Source organism: Rhagoletis zephyria, unplaced genomic scaffold (assembly GCF_001687245.7).
Source record: "Rhagoletis zephyria isolate East Lansing unplaced genomic scaffold, Rhagoletis_zephyria_1.1 Rzeph_scaffold_00344, whole genome shotgun sequence".
NCBI lineage: Eukaryota > Metazoa > Arthropoda > Insecta > Diptera > Tephritidae > Rhagoletis > Rhagoletis zephyria.
The window spans coordinates 9,118-25,961 of record NW_016157428.1 but is presented as its reverse complement, the minus strand read 5'-3'; the positions used below and the strand labels follow the sequence as shown (position 1 = coordinate 25,961).

General features: G+C 37.9%; 2 protein-coding genes across 3 annotated transcripts; both read right to left on the bottom strand.

Annotated features, from left to right (window-relative positions):
* Positions 1-2,602: 2,602 nt before the first annotated feature.
* Positions 2,603-3,574, bottom strand: LOC108359133 (uncharacterized). Of its 2 annotated transcripts, none has more exons than XM_017610823.1 (2): positions 2,891-3,574; positions 2,603-2,744 (listed from the first exon to the last, which is right to left on the bottom strand). In XM_017610823.1, exons 1-2 carry the CDS (start codon positions 3,552-3,554, stop codon positions 2,740-2,742), a joined length of 669 nt encoding a protein of 222 aa, XP_017466312.1. In that variant the 5' UTR covers positions 3,555-3,574; the 3' UTR covers positions 2,603-2,739. The 2 variants fall into 2 exon arrangements, with proteins under 2 accessions (XP_017466312.1, XP_017466311.1); XM_017610822.1 differs by having other exon boundaries at positions 2,895-3,574.
* A 9,287-nt stretch (positions 3,575-12,861) lies between these two features.
* LOC108359128 (uncharacterized) lies at positions 12,862-14,265 on the bottom strand. Its single transcript, XM_017610806.1, has one exon. The coding sequence runs from the start codon at positions 14,263-14,265 to the stop codon at positions 12,862-12,864; it is 1,404 nt and encodes a 467-aa protein (XP_017466295.1).
* Positions 14,266-16,844: the final 2,579 nt, after the last annotated feature.

Genomic DNA, 16,844 nt, shown 5'->3' with positions numbered 1-16,844 from the left:
AGTTCCAGAGCCGCACTGCCTGGGCGGGTGGAAAGGACTAGTTTCCACGCCACGCCTTCGCTTCTCAATATTTAAGTAATTACAATCCAGTAGGCTGTGTTCGGTCATAAAGGACAAGTTTCCGAGCCGCACTGACACTGGTGTTGGGTAGTCGGTCTGAAGGGACGAGTTCCAGAGCCGAAATTGATATATTACGGATATCGAAATTTATTATATTGCGCATCATTCGATAATATCGGAGAAATCCTATCTTTTCAGTCTTCTTGCATATCTCGGGCTAAGAAGATCTCTCGCTAGTCTATTTGGATGGTTCATTAACCGTGCTGAGTAACTGGTGCTTAGCCCTCTTATGTCCTTATGCACCGTATTTACATTAAGATCTTTGTGGATATTCGTATTTTTTATGTACCGTGGTGCTCCGCATATGGCGCGTAAAATTAGTGACTGCAGTCTTTGAAGTCTGTTCAAAATAGAATTGCACGCTGTGCCCCAAAGCCCGATTCCATATGCCCAACATGGTTTAATCATCGTACTAAAAAGCGACATTTTGTTATCTAGGCTTAATTTAGATTTGTGTCCTATAACTACGGTGACCATAAATATATTTTGAAAATGCAGGACAATTTTTCAAAAAATTTACCTACATATAATTGCGTAGTATAAAAATAACAAAAATATACTACATATATACATTCCTCGTCATTTGAATAGCACGCCATTTTTTGGATTTTCTACCATATAAAGTATGCTTAACAAAATTTTTAAATGGAATAAAATGCTCAGCACCGTGAACAAAAAAAATTGTCGCGCCTATGTTTATTTTTTTTTTTAATTTTCAAAAATTTTTTAAATGGGATGTAGACGTAGAATATGCTATATTTTTATAAAAAGTTAATGAATATTAAGCAACCAAAAGGAAAACTGTACCTACTAAGTATTAAAAGGATGCGCTATTCAAATAACGAAGAGTGTATATTTCTTAATTATTAATCCAATTTTAAACTTTAAACATAAATCACATATGCTTCATTGGTATTTATCTTTTAGTAACGAATATTCACAAAGGCTTATTGATCCCTTTTATGTGCAAGAAAACACTGTTCTTCACGTTTTTACCCGACGTTTCGCTAAAATCCTTAGCATCTTCAGGGGTGTTTTATTCTCCTTTTATATTAACATCAACATACATATAAATAGACATACAATTTAAAATTATTAATGACATAAAAAATATGTGAACAGTTCTACAAACAATAATAAAAAACAATCACAGATTTTTAAAGGATTTTTAAAATTTTGCACTTACATATGAACACGAGTTTCAAAATTCACGTACATATATAAACAAATAAATAACATAAAAACTTAAACTAATTGGTCCGCATCGATACCAACGTCATGTGGTATACTTGTCATACTGTTGATTTTAGCTGTAAACATAATAAATAAGCAGTCGCGATGTCATCCGTGTCTTCCTTTTTGTTCATTGTCTTGTCCCTCTTCTGTAATATCCGTAAGCTTTCCAACGTGAATCTTGTTCTCTCCCTCTTTTCTTTGTCTATTATTTTCGTTTTAGTTAGATCAGCTGTGTGTCCGCTTGCTGATATGTGTTGTGATAGTGCCGTGTTGCTCTTGTTCTTCTTGATGTCCGCTTCATGCTCCGATAAGCGAACTGCACGCGGACTTTTTGTCGTTCCAATGTAAATTTTATTACACTTTTCGTTTTCACTTCCTTCGCATGTTATTTCGTACACTACGTTATTTTGTTGGTGCGGCTCTATGTTTTGGTAATTACTGAAGACAACGTGTGATTTGATCGGTATGCTAGTATTGTATTTTGGTTGTTAGTGTATTTCTTGCGATCAATTTTTTCGCTGAGTCTAGGTACGTATGTTACACTGTAGTAGCGTTTTGTCTCATTATTAGTTGTTGTGATCGTAGGGTTATTGCGTTTGTCATTAATTTGTGTTGTTATTTGTTTAACTAGGCTATGAATTATGTGCTCCGGGTAGTTGTTACTTCTAAGAATGTTGAATATTTTCTTTATATTTGTGTCATGAAATTGTTGATGGCTTATTTTTAGTATCTTATTAATTAAGTTCTTAGCAGTATTAATTTTGTACTTAGAGGGTTGTGACGACAAATAATTTATTAAACGTCCCGAGGATGTAGGTTTCGAATACCAGTCAAGTATTAAAGAGTCATTTCTTCTATGGATCATAACGTCTAAAAATGGGATCCGGAAATTTGCCTCTGTTTCTATTGTGAACTGCAATTTTCGATGATATTTGTTGAGTGTTTTCAATATAATGTCCACATCCTTTCGTTTAACTATGGCAAAAATGTCATCCACATATTTTACTATAAATTGTATATCAATTTTATAGATTTCTTTAAGTTCTATCATAGTTGCGTTCAGTAAATCGTCCATTATAATGTCAGCAATAGTGGGTGAGAGAGGGTTTCCCATTGGCATTCCAAAGGTTTGAATGTAGAATTTTTCTTTGCCNTGAATGTAGAATTTTTCGTTGCACGCGAAATAATTATTATCCTTCAGGCAGAAATTAAGGATATTTAGAAATTTGTTTTTGGGGATGTTCGTCGACTGTTTTATTGTGCTCCATTTTGACATTATGATATTAATGGCTAAGGGTATCGGAATGTTGGTAAACAACGATACCACATCAAAAGACACCAGCAATTCTTCCTCACTTACTTTTACTTTATCCAGTTTATCTTTTAATCTGAACGCATTTTTTATATTGTATTCCTCAGAGATGAGATTACTGAGAATCTGACCTACATATTTGGACAAACCAGNGTTTATCTTTTAATCTGAACGCATTTTTTATATTGTATTCCTCAGAGATGAGATTACTGAGAATCTTACCTACATATTTGGACAAACCATAACACGGAACATTGATGGACGAACAAATTGGCCTTAAGGGCAAGTCAGGTTTGTGGATCTTTGGTAATCCGTAAAGTCGTGGTGCAATCGCTGCTGTGCATACGAGTTGTTGTTTACCTCTGTAGTCAATAATTTTGCTTTTGTACAATTCGTCAACCAGAGTGTTGTTCTTCCTCTGTAGTGCATTTGTTGGATCGTTTCTTACTATTTTATACGTGTTTTTGTCATCAAGTAGTTTGTTCATCTTTTCTGTGTAGTCCTCTTTGTACATTACCACTGTTTTGTTTCCCTTATCTGCGTCTGTTAAGATAATATCGTCTTTGTGCGACTTTAAGAAAGTTTTGGTCTTATTGAATGTTTCTAATATAAATTTTTCTGCTGAGTTGTGCCTTATATTCCGTTTAAATTGTATTATATTATTGCTGAGTTTGCATCTTGCAATTTCCTTGACTCTGTCATCCTTTTCTTGTTGTATGATTTGTTCAATTTCTGCAATCATTCGGATCGGTTGGAAACTAGTCTTCGTTGTGGGCAGTGTGAATTTCCTGCCTAATGACAGCAGCCATTTTGTTTCTACTGGGAAATCTATGTCCGTTTTGTTTACAAACCTATCGTTGTTTAAATCTATTCCCAGGTTCTGCATTTGTTGGTATTTTAGTCTCTCGATGTTTGTATTGTTTCGCGTTCTTTTTTAATTCTCTGGCTGAGGCAGTCTTGCTTGCAGATAAAGGAATCCAGTTCTATTTTGCTTATGCTGTGTTTAAGTTGTTGTTGCGCGTGATGTAGATGGGTCTTTGAAGTCTTAATATTCATGTTTGTTTGTGTGATTTCTATATTGAGTATTTTCTTTAAAAAAAAGTAGTTTTGGTTTTTCGGTTTGTGCTTTTAGTTTGTGGGATGTGGTGTTTATATTAACCTTCTTGATTGCATTTGTCAAGTGATTTGGCAGTAGGTTATATTTCCTGCATTCTAATAAGAACTTAAGTTGCGCCATCTGTTTGGTTAACTTCTGTTTTAGTTTACTGTAACGTTTCAGTGTCATGCATGTGTGTTCGCCGTGTTTGTACTTCATATGTTTGTAGAAGTCCTTCATGTTTGTTGTTGTGATTCTTCGTTGATGTTTAATAAAAAGAAAAAATATATAATTCGGCAGGCCTTCCGAGATTATACCATTTGATTATTAGTTGATGATCAATTTTTGGTATATTTTTTTAGGTATTTCATAGGCTTATTGATCCCTTTTATGTGCAAGAAAACACTGTTTTTTCCCGACGTTTCGCTAAAATCCTTAGCATCTTCAGGGGTGTTTTATTCTCCTTTTATATTCTCATCAACATACATATAAATAGACATACAATTTAAAATTAGTAATGACATAAAAAATGTGTGAACAGTTCTACAAACAATAATAAAAATCAATCACAGATTTTTAAAGGATTTTTAAAATTTTGCACTTACATATGAACACGAGTTTCAAAATTCACGTACATATATAAACAAATAAATAACATAAAAACTTAAACTAATTGGTCCGCATCGATACCAACGTCGTGAGGTAAACTTGTCATACTGTTGATTTTAGCTATAAACATGATAAATAAGCAGTCGCGATGTCATCCGTGTCTTCCTTTTTGTTCCCTGTCTTGTCCCTCTTCTGTAATATCCGTAAGCTTTCCAACGTGAATCTTGTTCTCTCCCTCTTTTCTTTGTCTATTATTTTTATTTATTTATTTATTTATTTATTTAGCATAGATTGCAAATGAATTTGCAAAATATGATATAGGCACCGGACGTCTAGGTCATTGAGTGCCTTAGAATACATATGTGTATTGTATTAAGTTTCTTCATTGAGGTGGTGTATACGGAGTGCTTCCTCTATTTCTTTAATGTTGCTGTTCCTGCAATTCAGTATTTCCTTGATGCTTTTTTTTAATAACGAGTGAGGGCAGGTTGTTAATACATGCTCTATTGTGAGGGATGTTGCACAAAAAGAACATGTTCGTGGGTGTGTTTTTGTGAAAAGGTGTGATGTGTTAAAGAGTGTAGTGCCTGTCCGAAGCCTGGCTAACTTAATGCATTGATTACGAGTGAGTTGTGTGTCGTAATTATGTCTAGGGATATCGAAATTATGCCTGTGTAGGAAGGTTCTGAGGTCGGCTGCGATTTTCAGTTCGGCTTCCATCTGCACCGCTTTTGTCGTTCTTGTTATGACACTTGAGTGGATTGGGACTTCTGTTATTAGAGGTAGCGAAAAGCATTCTTTGGCCGCTTGATCCGCCCTTACATTGCCTTCTATTCCGGTGTGCCCGGGTACCCATAGAAGTCTAATAGGTTGCTGTAGACTGGCATCTGACACAAAGAGGTGAGCTTCATTACGTTCATCTGATATTGCATTAAGGGCGCTGAGACTGTCTGAGCAAATAAGGGTTTTCTTTTTTAGTTGTGCAGCAAGTGATATTGCTTTCTTGATCGCTGTTAGTTCGGCGCAAAAAATACCTGTGTGCATTGGTAACAGAGCTTGATGGATAACTGCAAATTGATTGCCTGCTGTTTGCGATACTACAGCGTATGAGGGTGTGCTAAAATTTACCGATCCGTCTGTGAAAAGGAGAAGTTGGGGGTCTGTCTCGTTGGTGATTTCCAACAATCCTTGTATGTATGCTTGTTGACAAGTTGATTTCTTTTTGGTTGTGTTAAGTGATGTGTCTACTGTGATAAGATTAGTTATGTTTTCCTTGCTCAGTGGCGGTTTGCTTGGAATAGGTATATGTGTGTCATGTAACATCATGATTATTCTTTTTAAACTGCTCGTTTTGTGGGCGGGTGCCCTCCTACGTTCTGTTGTGTCGATGAGGTTCCATACCATGTTGTGAAGGGGATGTTTGTTATCCGTGATGGACTTAGCCGCTAGTTTGGAGGAACTTTTGAACAGTAAATTTTCAAAATCTCGAATTCGCGCTTCTATTTTTAGAGCAGGTATGGGAGTTGCTTTCAGTAAGCCGGTGGCTATTCTGTAGCAATTGTAGATTTCGGTGTTGAGGGCTTTGATGTTTCTTTTGGATGTCCAGCCGTAGAGCGTTATACAGTGTTGTAGTACGCCTTCGGTGAGTGTGCGACAGATGGCAATGGCAGTTTCTATGTGCGGACCTTTTCTTTTAGAACAAATGACTTTGAGCATGTTGTTGACTTTTTTCAGTTTGTCTTTCAGCACGTTAACGTGTTTAAACAAAACGCGTTATTTTGATATGTACAAAGCAATTCAGTTTTTATTTAGAAATAACAAATGTAATCAGATCCGCAAAGCCTGCTTGCAAAAGGAAGTTTTTAGAAGTGACTGGATGAGTGAAATGTGACAGAAGGTCTATATAAATAAAATAGGGTTACCATGTAACTAAAATATACAAATTATTTCAACACTCCCACTTTTTAGTTACATTTCATATTTACAAAACCTAATCAGCTAATACATGAGTTTTAAACCTAATTGGTCTCTAAAATGAAAAAATTTAACTTTTGGAAGCGCCTTTGTTAGACCGTCCGCCAGTTGATCAGTTGAGGAAACATATTGTAGTGCAAAAATATTCTCCTCATACTTATCGCGAATGTAGTGGTAGCGCACATCAATATGTTTCGTTCTTTTGTGAAACTCGGGATTCTTTATAAGTCGAATGGCGCTTTGGTTGTCAACACAAAATACCGTCATATCGGGACCACCAAGACCAAGCCAAAAGCGCCTGAGCCACACCAGCTCTTTTACTGCACAAGAAGCAGCAATGTACTCGGCTTCTGTAGTCGATAGAGATACACACTTCTGCCGTTCTGAGCACCAGCTCACTATGCCATCGCCGACCATGAACACAAAACCTGATGTTGACTTTCGTGTCTGGACATCACCAGCGTAGTCTGCATCACTGTAACCACGTAATTCAAGGTCACTGTTGCTGTTGTAAAAGATACCCATGCTCGTCGTGCCATTGAGGTACCGCAATATTCGCTTCACTGCTTTAATGTGCGCTGCCGCCGGCTTTTCAAGGTACCGACTCACATTTGACACGGCAAAGGCTATATCCGGCCTTGTAGCCACCGCCAGATACATAAGACTACCAACTGCCTCTCTGTAGGGAAACTTTATCGGATCACCATCATTTTTGCCAAAATCACTCAAATTGTTGGAACTGTCAGCAGGTGTGACTGCAATAGAAGAATTTTGCATATTAAACCTAGCAATTACCTTATTGGCATAAGCCTTTTGACCAATGAAAATTGAACCATCAGCGTCACGCTGAATTTCAAGTCCTAAAAATAACTTTGCTGCGAAGAATTTTACTTTAAACTCTTCCTGTAGATGTTTCATGAGCCCCGTAATGAGCTCACTATTTGTTGCTGCAACTAGACCATCATCAATGTAGATAGCCAAAATCAAACACCCATCTTTAGTGTTGCGCGTAAAAACACATGAATCGTGCTTTGACATCTCGAGCCCAAAATGTTGAAGAAAATCTGTAAACGTCTTATTCCAGCACCGTGATGCTTGCTTAAGCCCGTATAAGCTTTTCACCAGTTTGCATACACGACCACTTCCGTCGTCATACCCCTTCGGCTGCTGCATAAAAACATTCTCGCTAAGATCGCCGTATAAAAATGCCGTCTTTACGTCAAATTGCATAAGATGCATTTTACGAACTGCTGCCATAGCCAAAATGCAACGAATCGAAGTAAATCTCGCCACTGGACTAAAAGTTTCCTCGTAGTCAACGCCATGCACTTGGGTAAAACCCCTCGCAACCAAACGCGCTTTATAGCGGTCAACTTTTCCTTCGGCATCTTGTTTGAGCTTATAAACCCATTTGTTATCAATGATTTTCTGACCTGGCGGTCTTTCAACCAGTGTCCACGTTCCATTTTCGATCAATGAGTCGAATTCGTCATCCATAGCTTGCTTCCATTTTCCGCAATCGTCCGACTGCATAGCCTCTGCATATGATTTCGGCTCCTCGCATATCACAATAGCCGCTGTATGTTGTGAAGTTGTTCTGCTGCGTAGACGACGAGCTATGCAGCTCTCATCGTTGTTATTTTTGTAGTTGTTTTCATTTACCGTGTCATAAAATACGTCGTCGTCAACAAACTCAACATCGTCATCTCGCTTATCTTCCTCTTCTTCACACTTCACAACATCATGCAAGTTTTCAAAACATTGTTCTTGCGATCCATCTGTTTGCAATTTCAAAGTCACTGCCTCTGGAAGAAACTGCACATCACACGAAATTTCAACTTTTCGATGTTCTGGGTTCCAAACTCTAAATGCTTTGTGGTTGTCAGCATAGCCGATGAAAATTCCTTTCCACGATTTAGCATCCAACTTGCGCCGCTTTTCTTTAGGTATATGTACATAAACTTCTTCACCAAAACTTCGCAAATGCTTAAATTTTGCTGGCTCCCCATACCATAACTCATGTGGAGTTTTTAGCGCCACCGTACTGGTTCCAGTACGATTTAAAACGTATACTACCGTATTGACGGCTTCTGCCCAAAATTTAAGCTGCATTTCTTTTGCGTAAAGCATTGTGCGCGCTAGTTCCATCACTGTTCGCATTTCTCGCTCCGCACCACCGTTTTGTTGCGGGGTGTACGGCACCGTTCGTTCATGTTTAACTCCAAACTGGTTAAAAATCTTAGCCAACTCGTCGTTGACAAATTCAAGCCCATTATCTGTTCGCATTCGCTTAATTACATGCTGATCAATTTTTTCAGCTTGCATCAAAAAACTTTTGATAGCACTAGGTGCTTCTGATTTTTCTTTCATGAAGTACACGAAACGTAAATGCGAATAATCATCTTTAATAAGTAAAAAATACCTAGCACCGCCGATGGATTTTTCTTGCATTGGGCCGCATACATCTGCAAAACAGAGTTCTCCACAGCCTTTTGACTTTACTTCACGCGATTTAAAGCTGCCTCTATGTTGTTTGCCCAGAATACATCCTTCACATGTAAATTCCTCATCAATGAAATTCGCATTTACGCTCTTGAGAAATTGCCTAACATGTGCCGCATTCTGATGACCCATTCGATCATGCCATGTACGCAAAGATAACTTTTCATTTGCTGCAATATTTGCCATAGTACTTTCCGGAACCTTTATCAGCATATGAAACAATTTTTCATGACGCACTCCCACTGCTACGGTGCTTCCGTCCTTTCTGACGAACTTGCAGTTACCGCTATCCGACCGAAAATGAAATCCACGATCTAGCGCCTTTGTTTGTGAAAACAAATTGTAGTGAATGTCCGGCACATAAAGCACGTTAGTCAAAACTTTCTGCACCCATTCTTGCCCGTCGTTAACTAAAACATTAATGTCACCTTTACCTGCTGCTTTAATAGCACGCCCATCGCCAACTCTGACGATATCATTGTAGTGTTCAAATGTGACGAACCAATCGCGTCGGTTGCTCATGTGATCCGTTGCCCCTGAATCAAGCATCCAGCTCTCTTGCTTACCGCTTACATTTGCTCCACACACCAGCGCTTCGACATTTTTATGTTGAGTCTCATTCTTTGCCGATTTAGCCACTTGCGGACAGTCCCGTTTAAAATGTTCTTTTGAACCACATTTAAAACATCCGCCCTTTGTTGTTGTTTTTCTGTTATTATTCTGATGCTTCTTGGTTTTTGGCCGGCTCTGGTGCCTGGCTACAAAAGCCTCTGCTTTGACTTTTTCTTGAGCACTCAAACGAATTTCTTCAGCCATGAGTCTGGCTCTCAAATTATTTAGATTCTGATCTGCTGGCCGCACCGATTCCCAAGCACTATGGAAATGATTGTATTCCGCCGGTAATGAAATTAAAACTTTCGTCATAATCATCGAGTCTGATATGATTTCGCCCTGATCACGAAGATGCTGCACAATTTCCATTAGCTTCGACAAAAAAGTCGCAATATCATCTTCTGGATCTTTCGAGTAGCTGTAATATTTCTGCAACAAAAACAATACGCTCGCTGTTGATGTTTGTTCGTATACACTTTTGAGTGTATCCCACATGCTCTTCGCAGAAGCACAGTTAAGAATTTGCAGAAGCGGTTGTTTTCCCAATGCTGTACTTATTGTCCGGCGAGCTTTGGCATCAAGTTTACGCCAACTCTTCTGTTCCTGCTCACCTGCGCTAGGCAATAACTCTTCTCCGTTGACCACACCAAACATTTCGCCAGCTTCCAAAATTTGCACCATTTGGAATTTCCATGTCAGCCACTGTGAACTATCTTGAAGTTTCTCAATTTTTATTTCGCTTTCCGAAGACATTACTTCAATTAAAATATTTCTTTATTATATTAAAAAAAAACGAAACTTCTACTTGCTGGTATGAATATACAAAATGTCCAACTATTTGCTTTTATCAATATTAAAACACTTAACAATTTTCCGCGCAGTGGAACCGTGCCTGGGCCCATAACCTTTTAAACAAAACGCGTTATTTTGATATGTACAAAGCAATTCAGTTTTTATTTAGAAATAACAAATGTAATCAGATCCGCAAAGCCTGCTTGCAAAAGGAAGTTTTTAGAAGTGACTGGATGAGTGAAATGTGACAGAAGGTCTATATAAATAAAATAGGGTTACCATGTAACTAAAATATACAAATTATTTCAACAGTTCCATAACATGTTTTTAGAGAAATGTACACCAAGTATGCGCATATTATTTTTCAAAGGAATTGTTCGTTCCCGAATGTGTACCGAGTTAGCACCGCAATTGTTTTTACGGTATACATGGAGGGCCGTTGCTACTTCTATGGGGACTGCGGCTCCGGTTGAGTTAGCCCATTTGTTTATTCTTTCATCTAGGTTTTGTAGACATTGCGTGACTGTTTCGTGCGTTCCGGAAGCTGCTGCGAAAATATTGTCTGCATATACACCCAAGTAGGAAATCCCTTCGACGTCTTTTATCTTTTTTATTAGAGAATTGGCATAGAACGTGTAGAGTACTACTGAAAGCGGGGATCCCTGTGGGACTCCGTTTTCTAACTTTTTTACCTTCGAAAGGAATCCGTCAACTCTGACTGTAATCCTTCTGAACGATTAGAAGGATAAAGAGAGTTTGAGGATATTCGTCGGAATACCGCACTTGTGCATTTCTTTAATTACTTCAGTAGCTATTACTCTATCATACGCCTTTGCCAGGTCTTCAGACAGAACGACGGTGTGTTCTCCACTTGAACGTTTCAACTGATTTTCGAGAGTGTGAATAAGGGTGTGTACTCCATGTTTGGGGAAAAATGCGTGTTGTTCGGCTTCTAGTTTGTTACCGAAGTCGGTCCATATTCTGTTGGCTAAGATTTTGTCGAATATTTTTGCCAACGTGGGTAGTAGCGAGATAGGACGGTACCCCTCAACCGAATTGGGACTTTTCCCAGGTTTCGGCACAGGTGTAAGAATTGTGTGCTTCCATTCATGTGGGTAGATTGCTGTTTCGATAATTCGATTGAAAAGTCTGCATATTCGAGACTTAAGTGCTGTAGATGCATTTTTTACCATTGTGTATGTTATTTTGTCATGGCCCTTAGTTGTTTTAAGACTTGCCTCCAGTTCTCCGAGTGTTATTTTATGGCACGTTTGCGTAGAAGGACAGATGCGTTGTAAAGCATCTATGTTAAAAGAGCATTTGTTGCTGACTATAGTTATGTCAAACGCGTCGTTTGCGCTTGATGCGCTCCAATGCGCCCCTAGGGCTTCAGCTATTTGCTCTGGATGCTTAAGAACGGAGTTGTTAGTAAGTATTTGTGGAAAGTTGGAAAAACGTTGACATTTGATTTTTTTAATTTTTTGCCAAAGATGTTTTGTGTCGAGTGTTGGATTGAGTGAGTTTAGGAACTTATTCCACGTCTCTTGTTTGGCTTGCTTGCATGCTCTACGTACTACTGCACTAGCCTTGCGAAACTCTAAGCTGTTATTGGTTGTTTGGGAGTTTTTCAAGTTTTTCCAAGCAATGTTTTTTACCTTGATTAAATTCGCAATTCGTGAGTTGAACCAAACTGGGTTATTTCGATTGTGAGTAGAGTAAGTAGTAGGCATGGCTTCGTTTGCAGCTTTTCTCAACGCTTTTTTTATCTGTGCCGCTTCTCTGTTGACATTGCTTGACTCAGAAAACATTTGTGAGTAGATGTTAGTTTTATTTTCAAACAGTGGCCACTTGGCTTTGTTAGTGTTGAACATAGGGATAATTCTGCTGACCTTGTTTTGTGTGTTATTGAAAATAAGTATCGGGAAGTGGTCGCTGGAGCCTGATGGTGGAAGGCATAACCAGTTCAGGACCGAGGCTATCCCTCCGCAAGCAAATGAGACGTCTACGTTCGTTAATGAGTTCCTTGTATTGTGCAGTGTTGGGGAACCGTCATTTAGTACCACTAGCTGTTTTTCGTTAGAGAAGTCTTCCCACATTTTTCCATTTTGCGTTGTTTTCTTTGATCCCCACAGGGTATTATGTGCATTTAAGTCGCCGCCCAAAATGTGGTATCCATCATGGTAGGAATGTATGTCGTCTAAATGCTGAGTAGTTAAGAAAAGGTCAGTTTCGCGATAAATATTAGTTACGTGCAGGTCTTTCAATGCGTGTATAGTGATTGATTGGAAAAGTAAGTTGTTGGTTGATACTTTATGGTTGGATGTGTTTATATTTTGTTTTATGAGGATTGCAATTCCCGCTTTAGAATAGGAGTAGTCTTTGTTGAAGTGGTATGCTTTGTAGTGTGGCAGGTGTAGCAAGTGTTTGTTTTTTTCGATTAAGTGGGTTTCTTGTAAAAGAATAACATCTGGGTTGTGTTTGGATACAAGTAATTCTAAACCGAATTTATTATTTAAGAACCCTTGTATGTTCCATTGTAATATTGTAATGTTGATACCAAGATCCATAGGTTAGTTATTGTAATTTAAAAAATAAATCGATTATGGCTTTATGACAGGTGTAAGTCGTAGTCTGTAATATCGGTTTCCTCTGGTTCGCTGGGTATGTTGCGTTGGGGACAAGTATGTGTGAATGTTTTTGGGGTGATCAGGACATTAAGGTCAGGAAATTTTTTGTATAATTGGCTGTAAGGTGATGTTTCTGTTTCATTTGTTGTTGAGTGGGTAAAATTGCCTGTTGGCGTGCCATTGGTTGTAGTAGCGCTATTAGAAGTTGATGCTAGAATAGTTGTGTCTGTGTTAGTTGGTTTTGATGGTTGTTTTCTTTTTGGTGTGGTTTCTTCTACATTTTTCTGCAAAAACTCCTTGTTGCTGGTGTACGTATTCTGCTTTTGTTTGTTAGATGTTCCGTTGCTTATGTATTTTTCTTGATATTTGTTGGGTTTCTTTGTTGTTGAATTCTGTGCATTATTATCTTCTTTGTTATTCCTATCTATTTCATTTGTAGCGGGCTTATTGTTTTTAACGATCTGTGCCATGGACGGCGTATTAATATTCTTTTTGAAGGGTTGGATTTGAAATGCTGCTGGGTTGCTATTGAAAATTTTCCACGCATCTCTTATTGTGCATCGACGGTCGATTTTTATTTTATTGACTGATTTATGCTTCAGGAATGTAGGACAGCTAGGATCGTATGAAGGGTGAGCTTCAATTTCACAGTTAATGCAGAAAGTCCTCTGCCATGTTTCATGTGGTGTTGTATTGGCACATTCTTTGCAGAGTTCTGTGTTCCGGCATCTATTCTTTGTGTGACCGAGACGTTGACAATTGCGACATCTCATGGGATTCGGGATGTATTCCTGGACACGGACTCTATCCCAACCGAGTTTTATGATGTCTGGTCTGCGAATTAGGTCGAATGTTAAGATAGCAGCGCCTGTTGGAACTAAACGGTCGCCTGATTTACGCATTACTTTCCTTACTTCGACAACCTTTTGACTGGATAGTTCTTCTGTCAGTTCTTTCTCGGAAATATCGATCAGATTTTTCGAATAAATGCGTCCTTGAATAGTATTAAGGCCCTTGTGTGACGTTATTTTCACAGGTCTTATACCTATGTGAGTGGCTTTCATGAAACGGTCGGCTGCTTTTGCATTTGTGGTTTTGATCAACAGGTCACCGGACCTCAGTTCAGTAACTACAATGCTGTCAGCGCATATGTGTTTTAGGCCTCTTTCAATTTGAAAGACGTTATATGACGATAAGGGGCGGATTTTTTCTTCGATGGTAGGTCCCGTAGCACTGGCGATTAGAAAACAAGGAATATGGTCATCGTTTTGTTTTATCTCCGGGAGAGGAACAAAATCATTGACTTTAATGCGTTTTTTGGGTAGCGATAAGTCAGGATCGAGCAAGCGAAACCTGTTGCTATCGGGGGGGTCAGCCCCGTTCATTATTGCGAAGGGTAACTACTGCCCTGTTTAAGTTTGTACTTTATGCTCTTATACACTTTATGTGATAACTGTATACTATTGTGTAGTAACACAAGCACTAAGCACCAATAGGCAAGAGACAAGAACTTGTTCGTTCACTAAGCAATTCACTGATTACACAACACGTCTTAACACGGCGATTGCCTGAACTAGACTTGGTGTCTATTATTTTTGTTTTAGTTAGATCAGCTGTGTGTCCGCTTGCTGATATAGATGCTGAGTCTAGGTACGTATGTTACACTGTAGTAGCGTTTTGTCTCATTATTAGTTGTTGTCTTCAGTATTTACCAAAACAAAAACTCCAATAGAGCCGCACCAACAAAATAACGTAGTGTACGAAATAACATGCGAAGGAAGTGAAAANACAATACTAGCATACCGATCAAATCACACGTTGTCTTCAGTATTTACCAAAACAAAAACTCCAATAGAGCCGCACCAACAAAATAACGTAGTGTACGAAATAACATGCGAAGGAAGTGAAAACGAAAAGTGTAATATAATTTACATTGGAACGACAAAAAGGCCGCTTGCAGTTCGCTTATCGGAGCATGAAGCAGACATCAAAAAGAACAAGAGCAACACGGCACTATCACAACACATATCAGCAAGCGGACACACAGCTGATCTAACTAAAACGAAAATAATAGACAAAGAAAAGAGGGAGAGAACAAGATTCACGTTGGAAAGCTTACGGATATTACAGAAGAGGGACAAGACAATGAACAAAAAGGAAGACACGGATGACATCGCGACTGCTTATTTATTATGTTTATAGCTAAAATCAACAGTATGACAAGTGTACCACACGACGTTGGTACCGATGCGGACCAATTAGTTTAAGCTTTTATGTTATTTATTTGTTTATATATGTACGTGAATTTTGAAACTCGTGTTCATATGTAAGTGCAAAATTTTAAAAATCCTTTCAAAATCTGTGACTGTTTTTTATTATTGTTTGTAGAACTGTTCACACATTTTTTATGTCATTACTAATTTTAAATTGTATGCCTATTTATATGGATGTTGATGTGAATATAAAAGGAGAATAAAACACCCCTGAAGATGCTAAAGATTTTAGCGAAACGTCGGGTAAAAACGTGAAGAACAGTGTTTTCTTGCACATAAAAGGGATCAATAAGCCTATGAAATACCTAAAATAATATACCAAAATTTGATCATCAACTAATAATCAAATGGAATATTTACAAAATTATAATAAGGCATATTACATATTACTTTACACGAAATATGAACCTCTGTAAAGCAATTTTTTTAGGCAAACTTTGGGTCGTTGAAAACGAAAAAAATACCCATGGTTTCAAAGAAGTGTTTTCGAGATTTGTTCGAAAAACGTATTTTTAGTACTTTTTCAGTTATTCCTCAATATCTCATTAAACGACCAACAGTTCGAAAGGTATTGATGGGCTATTTTTTGTGCAGATTGTATTCCGTAACATCAACATTTCTAATCAAATTTTCATTTACTGTAAAAAGAAAAGGATTTAAATTTTAATTTTTCGATTTTGGTCGCTTGTAACACTAATAATTTTCATCGAAATCGGCAAAGTAATATATTTTTGTAAGAAGACTGTAGGTCGCTTATGTTGATTGGATAATTTTTTCATGAGATATTGACGAATAGGTTCGAAATGTACCAAAAATACGAAAACGGTTGTTTGAAAGGAAAATTGGCTTGGAGAATATTTTTTTCTTAAGTGATTACCACAAAATTTGTAGTACAGTGTTATCGATATATTTGATGCTGGTCTTCAATTTCTCGTCATCCATTGTCCATAACCGTATAATATTTAGAACGCATTGACTAGTTGAACCTTCAAAACCAGCTTACCCTTATGTAGTTATCAATTAGTTATCGACACTGGTTTTATTTCGAGTAGGAAAAGTTGAAAAGTTTTTTTTAAAGGATCGAAGAAAATGCGGGACAAAGGCAGGACACTCGATAAAAATCAGTACATTTTGGGGGTTTTCTGTTTTGAAAAACTACGCAGGACAGACCTTTAAATAACAGTACGGTCCTGCAAAAAACAGAACGGATGGTCACCGTGCCTATAACCCATTGAAGGCTTGCTTGTTTTAGTTTCGCTTGAGAAATTTTGTTTTCTATATTCTTTTTCCAGGTAAATCTTTTTGTGGTATAGCCTTGCTGTTTATTTTTAGTGGTGGGCAAGTTTCTTTCTTCAAAGTAAATGTTGTCTGAACACACTTGCCTTCGTTGACCTTTATCCTCCAAGAACCTAGCCATAGCTCTAACTTTAAAATATTCTTGCAGCTTGTAAGAAGCCTCTTTAGGGTCTGAACTATTGCTTAGGATAGCTGTGTCATCAGCAAACGTTGAAATGGTTAGACTAACATCAGTTGGCAAATCACAAAGTGTATATTACGTACAATATGGGTCCTAGAACATTGCCTTGAGGGACACCTGCATATATTGGTTTACTTTCCGTTCTAAAGGAATTCTGCCTGACTCTGAAGTTTCTGAGTGAAACCCCTAATTTGTATATAAGGCCACTATGCCA

Excerpts from the sequence above, each read along its gene's own strand:
- LOC108359133 (XM_017610822.1), bottom strand. The coding sequence starts at position 3,554 with ATGCAGAACCTGGGAATAGATTTAAACAACGATAGGTTTGTAAACAAA.
- LOC108359128 (XM_017610806.1), bottom strand. The coding sequence starts at position 14,265 with ATGAACGGGGCTGACCCCCCCGATAGCAACAGGTTTCGCTTGCTCGAT.